The following is a 17,434-nucleotide window of genomic DNA, read 5'->3' on the forward strand; positions in this document are numbered from 1 at the left end:
GAAATTGTAGTTATATCTCTATTATTGGCTACTCTTGACTGGTTTTCCTCTTTTATCATTTCTAAATTAGTTTTGAGAATCTAAATTCTTCTAATAGGTTTTAAGAGATACACATATGTATGAGTTTTCACATGTGCATAATTAGAATGGGAGAACAAGAAACAGAATATATGTAGACATGTATATTAGGGTCCAAGGGATAATATTTATAGAATTGAACTCTAAGTGGCCACTTTAAGGTTTAGAGACACAAATTTAACTAGAAAGTAGTGGAAAAGCCGTCTCTAACACTGAAATAAATGGTAGTAGTGCTCTCTTTTACCAGTGGAAATTTGCTTTGTTTTGCGTTTTGAGTTTTTTGAGATAGGATTTCACTATTTAATTCAGCCTAGTATTGAACTCACTATGTGGCACAGGCTGGCTTCTAACTAACTCGAGGCAGTCCTCCTACTTCAGCCTCCCAAAAGTGCTGGGATTACAGGTATGCACCACTACACGTGGCTTACCAATGGAAATTTTAATAAAATTTTAAAGCTGAGTTTTATGGTTACCCTTTCTATGAGTAAATGGCGTTTTGCACTTAATACTTCCTTGGATGATCAGGCTGCATAGCTCTCATCTTTTCACTTTGTTTCTTTTGATGACTACTTCATACATTTTCTCAAAATATGTGTCACTTCCTCTTCTAACCTTTTCTCAGCTCATAACCTTGCTGTTTTTCTGGGAAATTTAATGCATAGAGAAGAGAACTTCTGCCAGATATATTACTTATGTCCATTATATTACGTACTCTACCCTTTTTCTGATACTGTTAAGGAGTTGGTTCCCCTCTACCCTGGACCAGTTGCTTTCCTTTTTAGCCAGGGTATATTTTCTCTGCCTACACATAAACAACTTTCTCAGGCACTTACCCCCTTCTCTCTCTTATTATCAGTGTTTTTTCTACTGAATCGTAACATTATCATGCAAACATGATCGTAAAAATAAACATACACACAAACATTTTGACTCCACAGCTTTTTCTAGCTCTTCCCCTATTTCATACTCTTTTACAAAGGTGACTACATGTTCATATTGGCAAATGTATTACCTTCTTACTGAACCCTTCCTTGACCAGCCTGCTTAGAAGTCTTGCTCCCTTAATCTTCTGTATTATTTTGTCTGAGAATTTAATTTTATTTACATATACATCTTTTTTGTTGCCCTGCATATCACTTCCATTAGGGCAAATATTTTATTTTGTATGCTACTGCGTCTCCAGTAGTTCCTGGCAGACAGTGTGACTCATATTTGTTGAATGATCTGATTATACTGTTGTGTTTAAAATATTACACATTTTTATTAAAAATATTTGCTATCATGAAGAAATGACAGTATATTCAAGTTATGTGTGAATTTCATTTTTTCTTTTTTATTTAAAGAAAGAAAAGAAAATTAAAATAGAAAAAATAGAATAACACAGAATTCACAAAAATTAACATCATAAAATCACTAGTTGATATATTACATATTGTCATCCTAAAAATAGTTGTTAAAGTTAAAAAATCAAAGATAAAAGGTGGCTAGACACTGAAACCCTTCTGTTCAATGATCTAACAGAAATTTAGTAATATGGTCATCTATCTTACACACTATACATACTGTTGTATCCTTTAGAGCACTTTCTATCCCTTTCACTTTTACAATAGAATTTCATATTTTTAATAGAGCTCCAAGCTATGCAAAAACCTTATATTTTGCTATTCATAGTCTATATCAGTATTAAAGAATAAAAAGAATTTTGATTAATTAGTTAATTATTCTCTTATGCTACCAGCCATATTTATTTCATATAAGTATCCATATATACAAATGAAGTTTTGTGTATTTTTTGCATTGATGCTAGAAATACTTGGAAGAAAGTTGAATTGTTGCTTAACAGCTTCAGTTAAAGATTTGAAGAACATCTCACTATTTTAAAAATGAGGGGGATAAGAGATCTCAATGTTTTAGCATGACTTATTTTCCAAGTTAAAACTTCAGATTTTTATTATAATTGTTTAAATTCTGAAATGTTGTGACTTAAATAGCTATACAGTCTTATTCATGAAGTCATTTTTCTGCATGTAAAATGATGAAAGTTTCCTCCAAATTGATGGAGTGACAAGCACAACAGTCTTACAGCAGGACTCAATACTGCAGTTACAAGGAAAATCTCAACTAGGAAGAAGTAGATTCTGAGACTGTCACCTTAGTTCAGTAGCAAGAACTATAGATGATTAGTGGAGATTTAAGACTCCAAGAAGTTCATTATTGGTATTCAGAGAAATTCCTTTTGGAAGTGTGACTGTTGAGGTTTTTAAAACTTGCACAGGATAGTGGAAATATAGTGGCCTGCAGGGTCCCAAATGCAATAAATAAAAGTTATGGTTTATATATAGATCAGTTTAGATTTTAACCTATATTTATTCAAATTATGTGCATGTGATTATAATAATAGTTCTAGAAAGTCAAAGCCAATGTACTCATTAGGAATAAGTATAACACTGAAGCATGCAGTCGCCTGTGAATAACTGGATATTTCCTTAGAGCATAATGCTTGAGAAGGTTTTATTTTTAAGTTTAAACAATAGGACATTCCAGGAACTATGAAATATGGATGAGTAGGTAAGCTTTTATGTGTATATGCTTCCATGAGTAGGTATCCAAGTTGTATCCCTTTACGTTGTATACAGGAGTTTGTGTTTATTGTGAAAAGTCTTCAGTGCTGTTTCACCTTTTGTTTGCGTTTCTTTTAGCACCTGAAAGTTTCTGTTCCTGATGAAATAGCTATAGACCTAGGTAAGTTTGGAACACCGGTATTTTGCAGAATTGAATCAGTGTAGTTATGTAGCTCAATTCAGTTCTAACAATGTTGTCATGTGGCAATCACTTGAATCTCTATACAAGGAGAGTCAGCAATTCATTAAAGAGAATTGAAATCCAAATTCTGAGATGAAATGCATGAACTGCACTGAAGAATTTCTCTGATGTACTCCAAGCTAAATTTATACACAGTAGCATTGTTGGGTTGGCGTCTCTATTATATATTTCATGAAATGCACTTTTAGGTGAAATAATTCCTTTCTCTTTATACAGAAAAGAGAAGACCTGAACTTATTCCTGAGGATCTACATCGCCACTATATCCAAACGATGCAAGAAAGGGTCCACCCAGATGTTCAGAGGCACTTGGAAGACTTTCGGTAAGCTTGGTCGTAGATAAAACCTGGTAGGGTCATTCTGAATTTTTTTCTAAGTAGAAAAAGACATTAAAAACTTAACCTAGCACTCGGTAAACCATATGGTCCTACCTTCATTATTAAAACGTAATGAACATGTGGAGTCAGAGGGTTAGAGTGAAAATAAGACTTCATAGTCCTCATTTCGTATATTTTCAATATTCACACTCAGGACTGTGCCTACAATAAAGAGATGTATCTGTGAGTGATTACCTTTGGATTTTCTTCCCCTCTATTATCCCAGGTGACATGGACCCATAAGTATGAGATTGTGATATTTTCCTTGTTTCTCGAAACTCATAACTAATGAAACTGCTGAAACCCATCCAGGAGGAGGTGATTTTTCTCTACACTACTCAAACGATTTTTCCTGTTCTCTTTAGGCAGAAACGTAGCATGGGACTAACTTTGGCTGAAAGTGAGCTGACTAAACTTGACGTAGAACGAGACAAGGACCGGGTAACTTTGGAGAAGGAGCGGGCATGTGCAGAACAGATTGTTTCCAAAATTGAAGAAGTATTGTAAGTAATAGAAGTGCTTGTGGAATTGCTAATTATATTTGAAGCACTCCAAACAAATTTAAAAGGGCAGAATAATATCCATTGTGTGAAAATACCACATTTTCTTTATCCATTTATCTGTTGATGGACATATGGGCCACTTGCAAGATTTAATTTATTATGAATCGTACTCCTTGAAACATGGATGTGCATGTATCACTGTAGCGTTATGTCTTTAACCCTTTTGGGAAGATAACTGAAATAGCTGAGTCAAATGGAATTTCTAGTTTTGCTCTTTTGAGGAGTCTCCACGCTGATTTCTGTAGTGGTTGTACTAGTTAACATCCCCACCAACAATGTAAAAGAGTTCCTTTTTCCCCCTGCAGCCATGTCACAAAAGAAGATAAACTGGAAATATTTGTAGGAAAACAGCTGCACTTGGAGACATTATGTGTAGGCTGACACATGGACTTAAATATCGCATGATTTCTCTTATAGGAGAAAATCAAATTATAAATAAAGAGCAAAAGTAAAGGTAGATGACAGGCGTAGAGAAGTAGCTCTTTCTCAAATGGGAATGGCATCAAGAGATGGCGAGAGAAGGAGGGGAAGGAAAGGGGCTTAAAAAAGGAAGTCAGGTGTGTTGTGTGTATGTGCCCACTCCATTCAGGGACTGTATCTCAAATGTGTTCTTTAAAAAAAAAAAAAAAAAAAGGTTTAGAAGGGTAGGTTGTATGTATGAAGCTATTTATTTTATCATAATACTTGAGAAACACCCCCCAATATTTTATTTAGGTAAAATTCTTGGATTTCTTTTTCTGAATGTTAGCAGATGACTAACACTAAAAAATCTAATCCATAAACAAAACTACTTGAATATTTTCATTGGTTTTAATGCTTAGGCTTGGAAAATATTTCTTGCTATAAACCATATTCACTTGATGACATGAATATGAAAATGGTGTGGTTCTTTTGGGAATTAGGATTCCTTGGGTATTTCATCTGGGTGACCAACTTAGGTGAAACCAAAAGCATTTGATTTTGTTCTGTTGTCTTGGGTCTCTTGAGTTCAATAACAATGCTTTCGTTAAATTTATAAGTTTCTTTTTAAAATATTTTTAGGATGACTGCTCAGGCTGTAGAAGAAGAAAAGAGGTAATAAAACTTTATTTTTTCCTAGAATTAAAAAAAAAAACCTGACTTTTTTGCCTGTCAACCCTAAATTACCATTTAGTTCTTTTAACTTAGAAATGTGGAGTGTGGTCTCCCCCTGGTGGCCTATATTTTATTTGACTAATACTCTAATAGTATACAAGTAGAATCTTTTAATGTATACATTGAAGATAGTTTTTACTTTTTTGTTGTTGTTTAATTTTAAGAATTTAGACATTATTAGCTGGGCCTGGTGGTACATACCTGTAACCCCAGCACTCGACACTGAGGCAGGACAGATCACTGAGTGTTCGAGGCCTGCCTGGGCTACAAAATGAGTTAGTGCAAGGCCAGCCCAAACGATATAGTGAAACCCTGTCTTAAAAAAGAAAAAAAAAAAAAGAATTTCAACATTGTGGCTTTAGAAATGTTTGATACCTTTCTTCTGACTTTTCCTTCTCAGAAGTCTTACCTTCCCGAATCTTTCTCCTTCAGTTCCACAATGCAGTATGTTATCCTCATGTACATGAAGCATTTGGGAGTCAAAGTGAAAGAACCTCGAAATTTGGAGCACAAGCGGGGTCGAATTGGATTCCTTCCAAAAATCAAAGTAAGACTGGAATAATAATAGAGTGTTCAGGGCTTGACATTGTTTACACTTGATTGCAATGTTTTTTTTTTAATATTTACTAAGCCAGCACATTGTCACTAGGCATAATAATACTTGTGAAATTGTTGAATGGGTGAATCAGTTGTTTAGAACAAGCTCCTGGTAAACATGTAAATTTGCATGGTTAAGAAGCTCCTGGTAAAACTGCTCTTTTATTTTCCCAAATTAGTATCTCTAAAGGGTTTACATAGACATTTTGAGTTTTTGATGTCTGCAAAGCTGTGTGCCAATCTCTGATGAGTACCCTGTTGAGGGTATGTGTGTGTACACTTTTATTTACATTTAACCATTTTTGTAACCATCAGCATTAGATTTTTGTTTGAAAGTAGCAAAAGAAATCTACTGTGTGTTAGGAGTCTTCTATCTTTCTGATTATGTCTCAATTCTAGCAAAGCATGAAGAAAGATAAAGAAGGCGAAGAAAAGGGAAAGCGAAGAGGATTCCCCAGCATTCTGGGACCCCCAAGGAGACCAAGTCGTCATGACAATAGTGCAAGTATGTTCAAGTATGAAATGTGCATTCCCACTGTTCTGTCCTTGTATCAGAAGTCCATTTGGCTGGCATGAGCTGGCAGAGGAAGGTGTTTCTGAGGTGATGTCACTAAATTTCCAATGTGTTCTTCTCTTCAGTGCTGTTTCTGAACTCAGTACCCCTTAGCTTCTATGTAATTGTCATAAACGTTGTCTTTAATGGCAGCATTCTATCAGATACTCATAACCTCATTTACTTATCTCTCCTGATTTTGTGATCTTCCACTCTTGTGATTTAGATTTTAAAAAAAGATTATGTGTGGATTATGTGTGCACCATATTTCATTCCATGTCTTTGTACATATATCACTCACTCTCTCCATAGTCCTATTTCTCCACCTAGTGCCTTTTCTTTGTCTGGTCTTGTACTGGGAATTGAACTAAGGGCCTTTTCACTGAGCCACTTCCCCAACCCAGTTTTTGTTTTGAGACAGGGTTTCACTAAGTTGCTCAGGCTAGACTCAAACTTGTGAACCTCCTGGCTCAGCTTCCCAGACTGCTGGAATAATAGGCATGTACTACCATGCTCAGAGGGTGCCTTTATTTTCCGGTCTCCCTTGTCCCCTAAAGCCATTGGAAAAAGGTCGACTCACTAGAAAGGGCTGCAGGAAAAACAGAGATGTTAGCACTGTGGGGAAGGTAAGTAGGTCAGGTAGTACTTCTCATCTTAGACAGTATTACATTGCAAACACTGACATGATAGCAGTGGAAGACAAGTTGTGGAACAGTGATACAGGGTGTCCTAAATGATTTGCATTCTTACTCAGATGTCATTAGTGCCCGTGTTTGAGAAATACTGAGAAAAGGGAAAGAAATTTTTGGAAAGGTGGTTGGGGAGATGGAGGATCTTACACATGTTGACTCTGACTTCCAAACAATGCAGAGAGAGTTTTAGGATTTTGGGAAGACTGGTTAGACTCAGAGTGTACAACTGTTTGAGGATGCACCTTGCTGAGAAGGATGGTTACCAGATATCTGCAGCTTCTTGTACTGACCTGTGTAACTGTGATTATGAAGAAGATGAGGTGTATTGTGAGGACAAAGTTGTAAGTGCTGGGAGGAAAGTGGCAGGAGGGCCTGCTAAACTGCCACAGTGATAAAGGTTTCCTCGTTTTTCTTACAGATGGTACAGCTTCATAGACCTCTGTGTCTTGGCATTTCCTCCCCCACCTGCCACTGCTCTTCTCATTTCCTTTTCTCATGATCCTTCACCTTCTGCCTCATCCTTCTCCACTTCATTTTCCACGTTCTCTCTCCTTTTCTGATCACCCTCTTGCATCTCCTTTCCCTCTTCCACTGTTCTCTCTTAGCTTGTGTCTCTCTCCTCTCCTTTTCCCCTCTTGTACTCTCTGTCTCCCTACACTCTTTCATGTTCTCTGTGTATTCTTTGTGCTGTGTGTTGGTTTTATATTTTTTCACAAATACTTTTAGGATATTTTTACTTCATCTCTTTTTTTATTGAGCTGTCTTGCGACATAGATTACTTATCATTATTTTCCATTCAGTTGGCAGGGCCATGGAACTACAGAAGGCACGTCACCCCAAGCACTTATCCACTCCCTCCTCTGTGAGTCCTGAACCTCAGGACTCTGCTAAGTTGCATCAGAGTGGGGTAACAAATGAAGGAACAGATGCTGGATACCTGCCTAGCAGTTCCATGAGTTCTGTGGCTGCAGGAGTCACTCTCTCCCAGGAAGGAGGGAAAGAGAATGATACAGGTGAGCCACTACTAAGGGTCAGCTTAGCTAAATATCAGCATTTAAAACAAACACACTAATTAAGTGATAGGCAGAGTATTCTAAGTCAGGCTGAATTTTAATTTACTTTGATTTTAACATTTTAATATTCAGTAACATAATAAATCAATGATGTGTGATAAGTAGTTCTTATCTATCTAAAAGTACTTGATAATGATAGATGATAATAGGTGATAATATTAGATAAAAGTAGATGGTAAAAATGTATCATAAATAAGTCTTATGTCTCTGTCAGACAGTATCTTTGTGCCAGATTTTGGGATATAATAATTCTACACAAATGCTTGCCTCTTGATCCTTAGTCACATAAGGGAGAGAGTCACTCGAAAAATTCAGATTGTGGTAAGTCCCGAAAAGAGATAATAGAAAAATTGTGGAAAATGGTCACTAGTTAGAGGCAGATGTTGGAGTCTAAGACTAAAAACTTTAGAGATATTTAAAAAATAGTAATGAGAAGCCTGTAGCAAAAAGAGGTTGAATATATGGGAATGAAACTATATCAACAACAGAGCAAAGTTTTGAGGAGAGGAGAGGATCTGCAGAGTGTATGTAAAAGGCAAGGTTATTAATTGAGCAAAGTTTTAGAGAGGCAAGGAGATTTGAAAATTAAAGGGAGAAAAGAAGTAATTGTTACAGATAATCACTAAAGGAGCTTAGTACCATATTTCTTCATACTTGTTACAATTGGCTTCTTAGACAGGTCAGCTAGGCATATAAGTGGTTTTATTTGAAGAAAGGTGTGTCACTCCATGCTCATGATTCTTGAAGCAATTCAGATTCTGGTGATGACAGAGTTAAGGAAGAAGCTGTGGGAATGTCACTGATGCGTCTTAGAGGAGGTTACTAGATAACTGTTGTGAGGAGGGAGAAGATGTGATATATCCAGAGAATGCCAGGTTTAATGAACCAAGTGACTTTACAAGATGAGGGCACGATTCTGGCCTAAAAGTTGGACAGAGGAACAGGGCTACCCATTGCATCTCTACCCATACACAGTTTAAGACGAAATACCACTTTCGTTTTCAGAACACTGTGGCAAAAGAACTAGGTTCTTCCTCCTCATGGAACAAGCAGGTTTCTGTTTAGACAGACAAGTAGGAGTGACACTTGGAGTGCTGCCTGAGAATTTTCTGAGGTATGCAATTCTTAGAGTAAAAGCATTGATACTTCTTAGCCCCCATGATTCATGGAAATAAAAACATAGGAGATAGAGCCTAACAACCATAGAGAGAAAGTGGGTAGAGGGAGAGACTGTTGTTTCACATGAGAGATTTCATGTTTGGAAGATCGAAAGTGGGCAAGAGTGGATAAATGAGTAAAACAACATAACACAATTCAGAGGCTAATTTGTTTAAGGAGGTTAAGGTGCAAGCCATTCTGCCCATTGGAACCATGGAAAGACTTTAGCCTCAGTGTTCGCATGTGCAAAAAAGAAAGAAATAGAGCTAAAAGTGATGACTGAGTTGAGTATCTATAGTCTGGCTGTGTCAGCATTTTCTGACTCCTTTATAAAATGTAAGCAGTTCTGCTTTATAAAATGTAAGTATTCTGTCATTTATGGACTAGAAGAATACCAATGAGTTGGGTTTTTAAATTTTTTTTTTATTTTTTTAATAGAAATGGAATGAATTTTTTAGGGAGAGTTAAATCCTTCATGGAGTTGATTCCCTTAGGTTCGTACAGTTAGGAACCTAAACCTGACAGACATGGCCAGGGACTCACACTACGTAAAGAGCCCTCAATTAGACAATACTACTTCCATATAGCAGCAAAAGAAAGCCCAGTCAGCCACCTAGTCTTTGATTCTTAAGTATGAACATCATTACTTATCTTTAGAAAGAAACGTTTGCTTACTAGAATCAATACCTAAGATTTATACATAAGGCCAGATATATTAAATACAGACATAGAGAACATGAAATACACTGGAAAATACACATGAAATACACTTCTTCCTTTAGAAGAAAAAAATTTTGGTAACTGACAAGAACTTTAAAAGACTACCTCTAACTAGATAATATTTGGAGACATTAAAGAAGTTACTGTATCTGTAAAGTAAGAATAAGATCCTATGGTAAAGGAGCACTCAGAGAAAAAATTTTAAAAATACAACCACTAGGTACAATGCAAGAAATATTTTATTAGTTATTAATCATTGTGTTGTAACACAACAGTTTGCAGGCTGCTTAACACCAAAACATTACCTCCCTTTTTGGTGAGGGAATAACTTTGTAGCTACTTAGCTGGGTGGGCTTGTGGTCTCTCAAAAAGGTGGGGGATCCACTTCTTACTGTCTCACCTCTTTGCCATATGGAGCTCCTGGATTACACCTTGACATAATAAACTGAATTTTTCTAGAGTTATCCACGAGACAGGGCAAGAAGAATGTACTGCTGTATTTTACATTTTAGTTCCTAGTAATTATGCAAGGTAGAAACAAGTTGTTAAATCTTGCATCCATTCCTGAAGGGAGAAATGTCAAAAAATTGTGGACATATTTTCAAACTACTATAATCATTATTGTTTAAAGGAAGAAAAAATGTCCCTAAAATTTTAGAATGTATATAAGAAATATCAAAACATGGACATTTGAGAAAAATTTGAAGAAATAAAATAGAAAACCACCACAGAGACCCTATCTCAAAAAGACCAAAAAAAAAAAAAAAAAGGGCATAATAATAATGTCAGCACACTTCATTGATTTTTGGACTTTCAGAATCATTCTACTAGACAAAGCATAGAATATTTTTCCATGGCTTCAGATCAAAATATAAATGTCAGAAATCATCTTGATGTAACTAAGAATGCAGTTGAAAGAAATCCAAGCTGAAAGAAAGAGAGGAAAGGATATGGATTCTAAGCATCTAATCTAACAGAAAAGAGTTGAGATAGAAACTCCTTGATGGAACATAAACAGACTTTAATTTAGGTAATAACTAGTCACCCAGCAGGTATAATATAACTATTAAGTGTTTCTAATAATACAACTATTCAACGTCGTATCTTTTTAGTGTACTTAGAGTTTCCAAGGACACTGTATGGATGAATCCCTTTTTTTTCTCATTCATCATACGTTTCATTCATTATACGATTAATGTACCACGTAACAGCAGTTTGATCAAAAATGGGCTGCATATGTGATAGTGGTCCCATTAGGACTGTGTAGGAAAGTTGGTACTGGAAGTATAAATGAGTAAAATCATCAGAAGGGTAAGAAATACGTACTACCTAAAGATAATAAATCAAGAAAAAGAAAAATACAGATTATTATTGGAATTGGATCACCCTAATAACTAAGATTGAAAACATGAAAAAGAGTTTTTCTTTGTTATTTTGGTTGATGCTAGGACACAGTACCTAATACCAATAAATTAAAGGAGTAGAGGTTTCTTTTAGCTCACTGTTGTAGAGGTTTCAGTCTGTTTGGCTGGAAGAATAGCATGGCAGAGGGGTGTGGCAAAGGAAAAGCATCTCCTGGCACAGCACCCAGGAAGCTGAGAGAGAGTGGAGGAAGGTAAATCCTTTAGGCCATGCCCTCCAGTGACTCACCTCTTCAATCAGATCCCACTTCCTAACAGCAAGTCAGCTGTAAACTCATGGGTGGGCTTGGTCAGTGCACCTTGGTGGTCCAGTCACCTCCCAAAAGCCCTGTCTTTGAGCACATGAGGCTTTGGGTGGACATCTAGATAGAAACTTTAACAAGGTTGATACTGGAAGCAGAAGGGGATATTGTGGGATGATGTTGCTCCTGATCATACACTTTTCTGAATGAGTTTTTGATTTTTAAGAAGTACTTTAAAAATTATTTTCCTGTTTATTTTTTTAAGTTCATTTAAAAGTTTTATGTATTAAAATTTTGGTTCTAGCTAGCCTGAAAATATTTAAATAAAAATGTCACTGTGAAGTAGGTTTTCTTGAGACTAATTTTTCTGTAATCATTGTCTTTAATAACACTATGCCAATGTCTGACTTTTATCTTTTTAGGATTAAAACAAGTCAGAGAAACACTGGCATCTGGAGACTCCTTGGATGGCGCACCTCGTACTCCTAATACCATCTTTGATTTCCCTCCTCCTCCATTAGACCAGGTTCAGGAGGAGGAGTATGAAGTGGAAAGGTGAGTCAGTAAGACCTTAGTGGGTTGTAGGGGTTGCTTAGTTTTTTAAAGTTGTGTATTTTTGTACTTTGTGATGTTTTTCCTTTTGTAATGTTTTTAAGGAAGTAGCATGTGTTGGTAGTAAATATTAGAGCAGTACTAAAATTTTCTATTTATTTCATATTAAATAATTCCTGTATCTGGGAGAATTGTTTATCCAGCCATTGGCATTTAACTCAGTTTTAAATACTTAGCTATAAATTTTTTGATCTCCATTTTGGTTTCCTTTTAACCCTATTCTTCATTATTTTAAGGCTGACAGAACTTGGGACACCAAAGCCTTTCCGAAAGTAAGTAAATCTTAAGTAGCTTTCAATAAAGGCTTACAGTTAAAAAAGGATTCTTGCAGTCTAAGAAATAGAGCTTTTCTTCCCTAAATTTCCAGTCTTAACTCTTGTACACTATTGTGTTAAAGAACATAAAAGAAAAATTTTAATAAGCATAAATCAAAAGATACATATTAAAGTGTACATAGCATGTGTAAAGCATTTTGTAGGAAGGTAGTATGTTTGAGGCTCTGCTGAATCAGATTTACAAAAGTGACTGAACTATAGCCTTAAGAGCTGTGCAGTTTCCTGTTGTCCACTTGAAGTTCTCCAATAGTTTTCGTCACTTTTCTTCATTAGGTTTGACAGCATAGCCTTTGGAGAAAGTCAGAGTGAGGATGAGCAATTTGAGAATGACCTAGAAACAGATCCACCCAACTGGCAGCAGCTTGTTAGCCGAGAAGTGTTACTGGGACTGAAAGCTTGTGAGATTAAAAGACAGGAAGTCATTAATGGTGAGTTTTATCAATCTGTTGTTTTTCACACATACTGAGTTTTATCAGAATAAAGTAGATTCCTCAGCCTTAGAGTTTGCTTCAGTTTCTCTCAACTTTTTTTTTCCAGCAAAGAGAATTAAACTAGATAGAAAATTCTTGAACCTTTCCATTCCAAAATGTGATTCTGTGATTCTTACTGATAATTTAAAGAGAAAATGTTTAGCCTTCAAGATACTTAAGATCTATAGTATTATAGCTCTCAAACCATTTTTATGCCTAAAGAAGAGGCTAAAGCCCAGAGAAACTAGTTGAGTTAATCAAGGTCATACAGCTGATAAAACGACACTACGATCTAACTCTTTCTGGCCCCTGTGTCAGTGCTTGTTAGTTACCCTAATGTATATGTGACAGATTCGTAGTTTAGATGCTATATCCTATACTATCCTTAGGACATGAGTTGATTGAATATCCTTATCTCTGACAACTTTGTAATATAGTGAAATTCCAGTCTATTTGCCTATATTATAGGCAGATTAGATAAGCAAAAGCCCGATATTCTTAAAATGGCTTAAAATCTATATGGTATTGATGCTTAAAGATTTCTAACTTGTGATCACAATAGATAAACAATTGAATGAGTTTGGGAATGCACTGTTAATTTTTTTATTTTAAAGAGAAAACAGAAAACTCAAGAAATAAACAATTAAAAAGCAACAACAAAAGCAAAATGACACAAAAAAACAATAGCAAAATAGGATTTCAAAACAAGATGATAGGGATTTAACAAGGGTTGTTATATCAGCTATTGTTGTCCTCAAAGAATTGCTTAAGCTACCAGATGCAGTACAAAATACACTTATATTTTTTAAGTACAAAATACACTTATATTTTATTTCATTGCTGTTTATTGTTTGCAGTACTGCAGTTGAACCCAAGCCCTTACCACTGAACTATACCCTCCAACCCTTTTTCATTTTGAGAAAGGGTTTTGCTAAGTTGTTAAACTGTCCGGGGTTGAGCTGGGCTCAGAGTTCTAATCCTCCTGTCTTAGTCTCCTGTGAAATTATAGGCATGTGCCTCCTTGCCCATTTTAAGTATGAAATAGTTTTGAATGATAGCTTTCATTCAGCTGAGAACCACTGTATAGAAGTATTTCATGGAGTCAAAGTGATTTCAGAGATAAATCATTCTTTCTACATAAATAATTTATTGTATAACTCATTTACTTCCTAATTACAATTACAAAGATTGATCCTTTGGAATTATTCTAAGTAAGAGCATTTCATACCTTTTTTCTTTAAACTTAGAATTGTTCTACACTGAAAGAGCTCATGTCCGAACACTGAAGGTTCTTGACCAAGTATTCTATCAGCGAGTGTCCAGAGAAGGAATTCTGTCACCTTCAGAATTACGGAAGATTTTTTCAAACTTGGAAGATATTCTTCAGCTTCATGGTAAGATGAGTTAGCTCTGATCTTTACCCATACATAATCAACAGGGAAAAGATTGAGAGTATTTAATTTTGTAAACTATATATAATTTACATACATGTTCACATGCCTGAAATTGTATGTGAATGCATCAGGTAAAGAAATTACTGAATCTTTATTTAGACCGATTACTCCCACAGTCAGTTTGTGTGTGTGTGTGTGTGTGTGTGTGTGTGTGTAGAGTATAAACACAAGCCTTCAGGTCTAAAGTTAGTGCTTAAATCGAATAATATGAACAGTCAAAATTACCTTTGAAAATTTCCTGTTAAGTATAGTATATATGATTTTAAAATATATATCCCATATAATAATATATGCTTACATGTATTTCACACATAGTAATATGCAATATTACTGTTACAGCTGTTATTATCCCATGGTGGGATAATTTTAAGGAATTGCTATATTGTTTTGCTTTGAACACATTTTATAAATACACAGATATTCTACCTGCAACTTTCCCTGAGTGAGTCATCTTGGATTTTTGTAGATAACAGTGGGATGCTCCTCACTTTGTAGGTTACTATTTCTCTATGACTCTTAATCTTCAGTCTCTGTCAGTTGATACCAGCATGTATCAACTCAACATTTACCAGGCAAATCAGTGAGTGCCCTTTACAACTCTGTAGGTAATCTTAGGTTTTACCCCAACGTGCATTGAAAAATTTAGGCCTGATTATATCAATTACAATGCACATACATATTTTGAGAAGATCAGTGAACAGAATCACTTGCACTACTTCTACTTAAATTCTTATTGAGCTTGGTTATACATGGAGTTTTGAGGTTAAATGCGTATTTGATGCAGCTGCACTGTTTGTAATGTACTAGTTTCTAAAAATGTTGTTTTTGATGGTTTAGCACTGTTTTTTTAGGTCAGGCTTACAATATCTAGATGTATAAGCATTGTATCCAGATTTATATTTAAGGATATTGAAAGTACTGAAATTCTTCTCTGAAATTTCTGTGTATGTATGTGTTTCAAATACTAGGAATGAAACGTAGGGAGCACTGAGCTACAACACTGGTTCTTCTGATTTTTTAAATTTTGAAACAGTCTTGAGTTGTCCATGCTGACTTAGGTTCAGCCTCATGATATCCGAGATTATAGGCATTCACCACTATGCCTGGCTTGAAAATTCCGGCTCTGAAAACGTAGGTACTTAGTACTACCAATAATTCAGCCAAAATTGTGTGTGTGTGTGTGTTTATTTATTTAGTTGGGTTGAATGAGCAAATGAAGGCTGTTCGGAAGCGGAATGAGACATCTGTGATCGATCACATTGGCGAAGATCTGTTGAGCTGGGTAAGGGAATTTTGTGTTTCTTTTTAATAGTTTTATAGACACTTATTGATTAGATCCATTGTTAAGTAACAAGTCTTTCCAGATATACAGAATCTCCATTTGCAAAGTTAATGTAAATCTGGAAAAGGTAGAAGTGTGTAGAATGGTTAATACATTCTGATCAGCACTGAAACTGAAAATTTCTATGTCACTGAAATAAAGATTCTAGTCTTCATGTTTTAAAGAGAGTAAAATGGATCTTGATAAAAATAATACAGAATTTTAACCATCTTCTATTGTCTAAATTGTAACTGCATAATACACAATTATAGATCCAGAACTTCTATCATAATAATAGAAAAAGGTATAAGAGTCCAGAGGCTTAGTACTTGTTAGATTCTGTGTTTCTGCCTTGGTCAGTATATAGGATAATGCTTCTGCCCTTGAGAGCTTGTAATTAATGGGAAAACGTTCTCTTGGTTATTTAAAATGTGATGGGTATAATAAAAGAGAGAGAATACAAGTTGTGTGGGACTATGTAGCAGAGAACCCAAAACTAGAACATACAGAAAGCAATTTATTTAAATTCTTTGGTGGGGATTTAGCTCAGTGGTACAGTACATGCCTGATAAGTGCAAGGTCCTGAGTTCATTTCCTGGTGCAAAAACAAAACAAAACTGTTTTTTTAAAAAATTAACAAGTACTATGTAGTTAATAATGATTAATAATGTTGGAGTATATAGTTTATTTCTCAGAATTTTAACACAGGCCAAATAAGAATGGTTTGGATATGGCTACAGAAATTCACTGTTTTATATACACTACTTCAGGAAATGCCACAAGATTTTAATAATTCTATAATTACAGCTTTTTTAAAAGATTAAAGTCTAGAAAGTTAACTAATACATTGTTCATTTAACTGGTTTCTTTATCTTACTGGTGACATCATAGTCACCTAGAATCACCTAATCTAATAGCATGTATCTTTTTAATCACTTGACTCAGAACAGGAGCAAGAAATCGTAATCCAGTGTTGCTTTCATTTATTACATTTTCCAAAGCATTTTCTACCCTAAGCCCACTTTCACATTATTGTTATTAAGAAGATTTAGCTTCTTTGAAAAATTCAGCTTATAGAATGGCTCCTCTTAGTAGTGTGGTTTGTCTTTTTTCTTAGTCTCAGTGTAGCAATGAGAACGAGAACTCAATTCTGTTGACTTGACAGTGTGATGCTAACTTGAAGTAGGACATTGAAAGTTTTGCCCATGATTTCTTTTTATAATAAGGCATCAGTTTCCAGGTCCTACTTGAATTATTAACATAGTGCACCTTGATTTTTAAGCAGGTTCATTTGCTTCTCTTATAAAACATTGGGCAAGTTTCAAATGAGATACATCATTAATAAGATACAAAGTGCAAAGTGCAGTTGGTTCTCTTTATGCAGTTGGCTGCATAAATCTACTGGGCCAAATAAAGCAAAGAAACCTAAGAACAGAGGGAGACAAAAGATTTTCTTCAGATCATGTAAATAGAAGTGTATTCTAGACTTACATGGTATACTTATGAAAAGTTGAGAAAACACAGAATGAACTAACTAATCTGGTTTAATAGCTGTTACATACAAAAATTAAAATGGGAAAACATTGGCCAGGAGTCCTGGAATCAAAGTATTCTTTTAGATAGTCTTTTAAATAGTCTTTTAGATTTATTCCTGCTATTTTTAGTATGTTTTCTTTTTTCTTTTCTGTGGTGCTGGGGATCAGACCCAGGGCCTTGCACATGCTTTGTATATGCTGTCAAACTAAGTTACACCTCTATCCCCTCCTGCTATATTTTAGAAAATAGTTTTGAAGAGGTTTTTTTTTTTCTTAT

At 35.2% G+C, this 17,434-nt stretch overlaps 1 protein-coding gene across 6 annotated transcripts in view; it reads left to right on the forward strand.

Moving 5' to 3' along the window:
• The window catches only part of Arhgef12 (Rho guanine nucleotide exchange factor 12), a 155,205-nt gene that overhangs the window by 109,963 nt on the left and 27,808 nt on the right, over window positions 1-17,434 (forward strand). For all 6 annotated transcript variants that reach the window (XM_063255933.1, XM_063255934.1, XM_063255935.1 and 3 more), the window contains 12 exons: window positions 2,778-2,820; window positions 3,118-3,223; window positions 3,643-3,780; window positions 4,882-4,914; window positions 5,407-5,521; window positions 5,971-6,076; window positions 7,617-7,829; window positions 11,853-11,985; window positions 12,279-12,314; window positions 12,651-12,805; window positions 14,095-14,241; window positions 15,498-15,583. In XM_063255933.1, the coding sequence (XP_063112003.1) occupies window positions 2,778-2,820; window positions 3,118-3,223; window positions 3,643-3,780; window positions 4,882-4,914; window positions 5,407-5,521; window positions 5,971-6,076; window positions 7,617-7,829; window positions 11,853-11,985; window positions 12,279-12,314; window positions 12,651-12,805; window positions 14,095-14,241; window positions 15,498-15,583 (1,311 nt within the window). The remainder of the gene's footprint in view (window positions 1-2,777; window positions 2,821-3,117; window positions 3,224-3,642; window positions 3,781-4,881; window positions 4,915-5,406; window positions 5,522-5,970; window positions 6,077-7,616; window positions 7,830-11,852; window positions 11,986-12,278; window positions 12,315-12,650; window positions 12,806-14,094; window positions 14,242-15,497; window positions 15,584-17,434) is intronic.

Source organism: Cavia porcellus, unplaced genomic scaffold (assembly GCF_034190915.1).
Source record: "Cavia porcellus strain 051 isolate PalLab524CR breed Dunkin Hartley unplaced genomic scaffold, mCavPor4.1 scaffold_9, whole genome shotgun sequence".
In the NCBI taxonomy this organism is placed as follows: domain Eukaryota; kingdom Metazoa; phylum Chordata; class Mammalia; order Rodentia; family Caviidae; genus Cavia; species Cavia porcellus.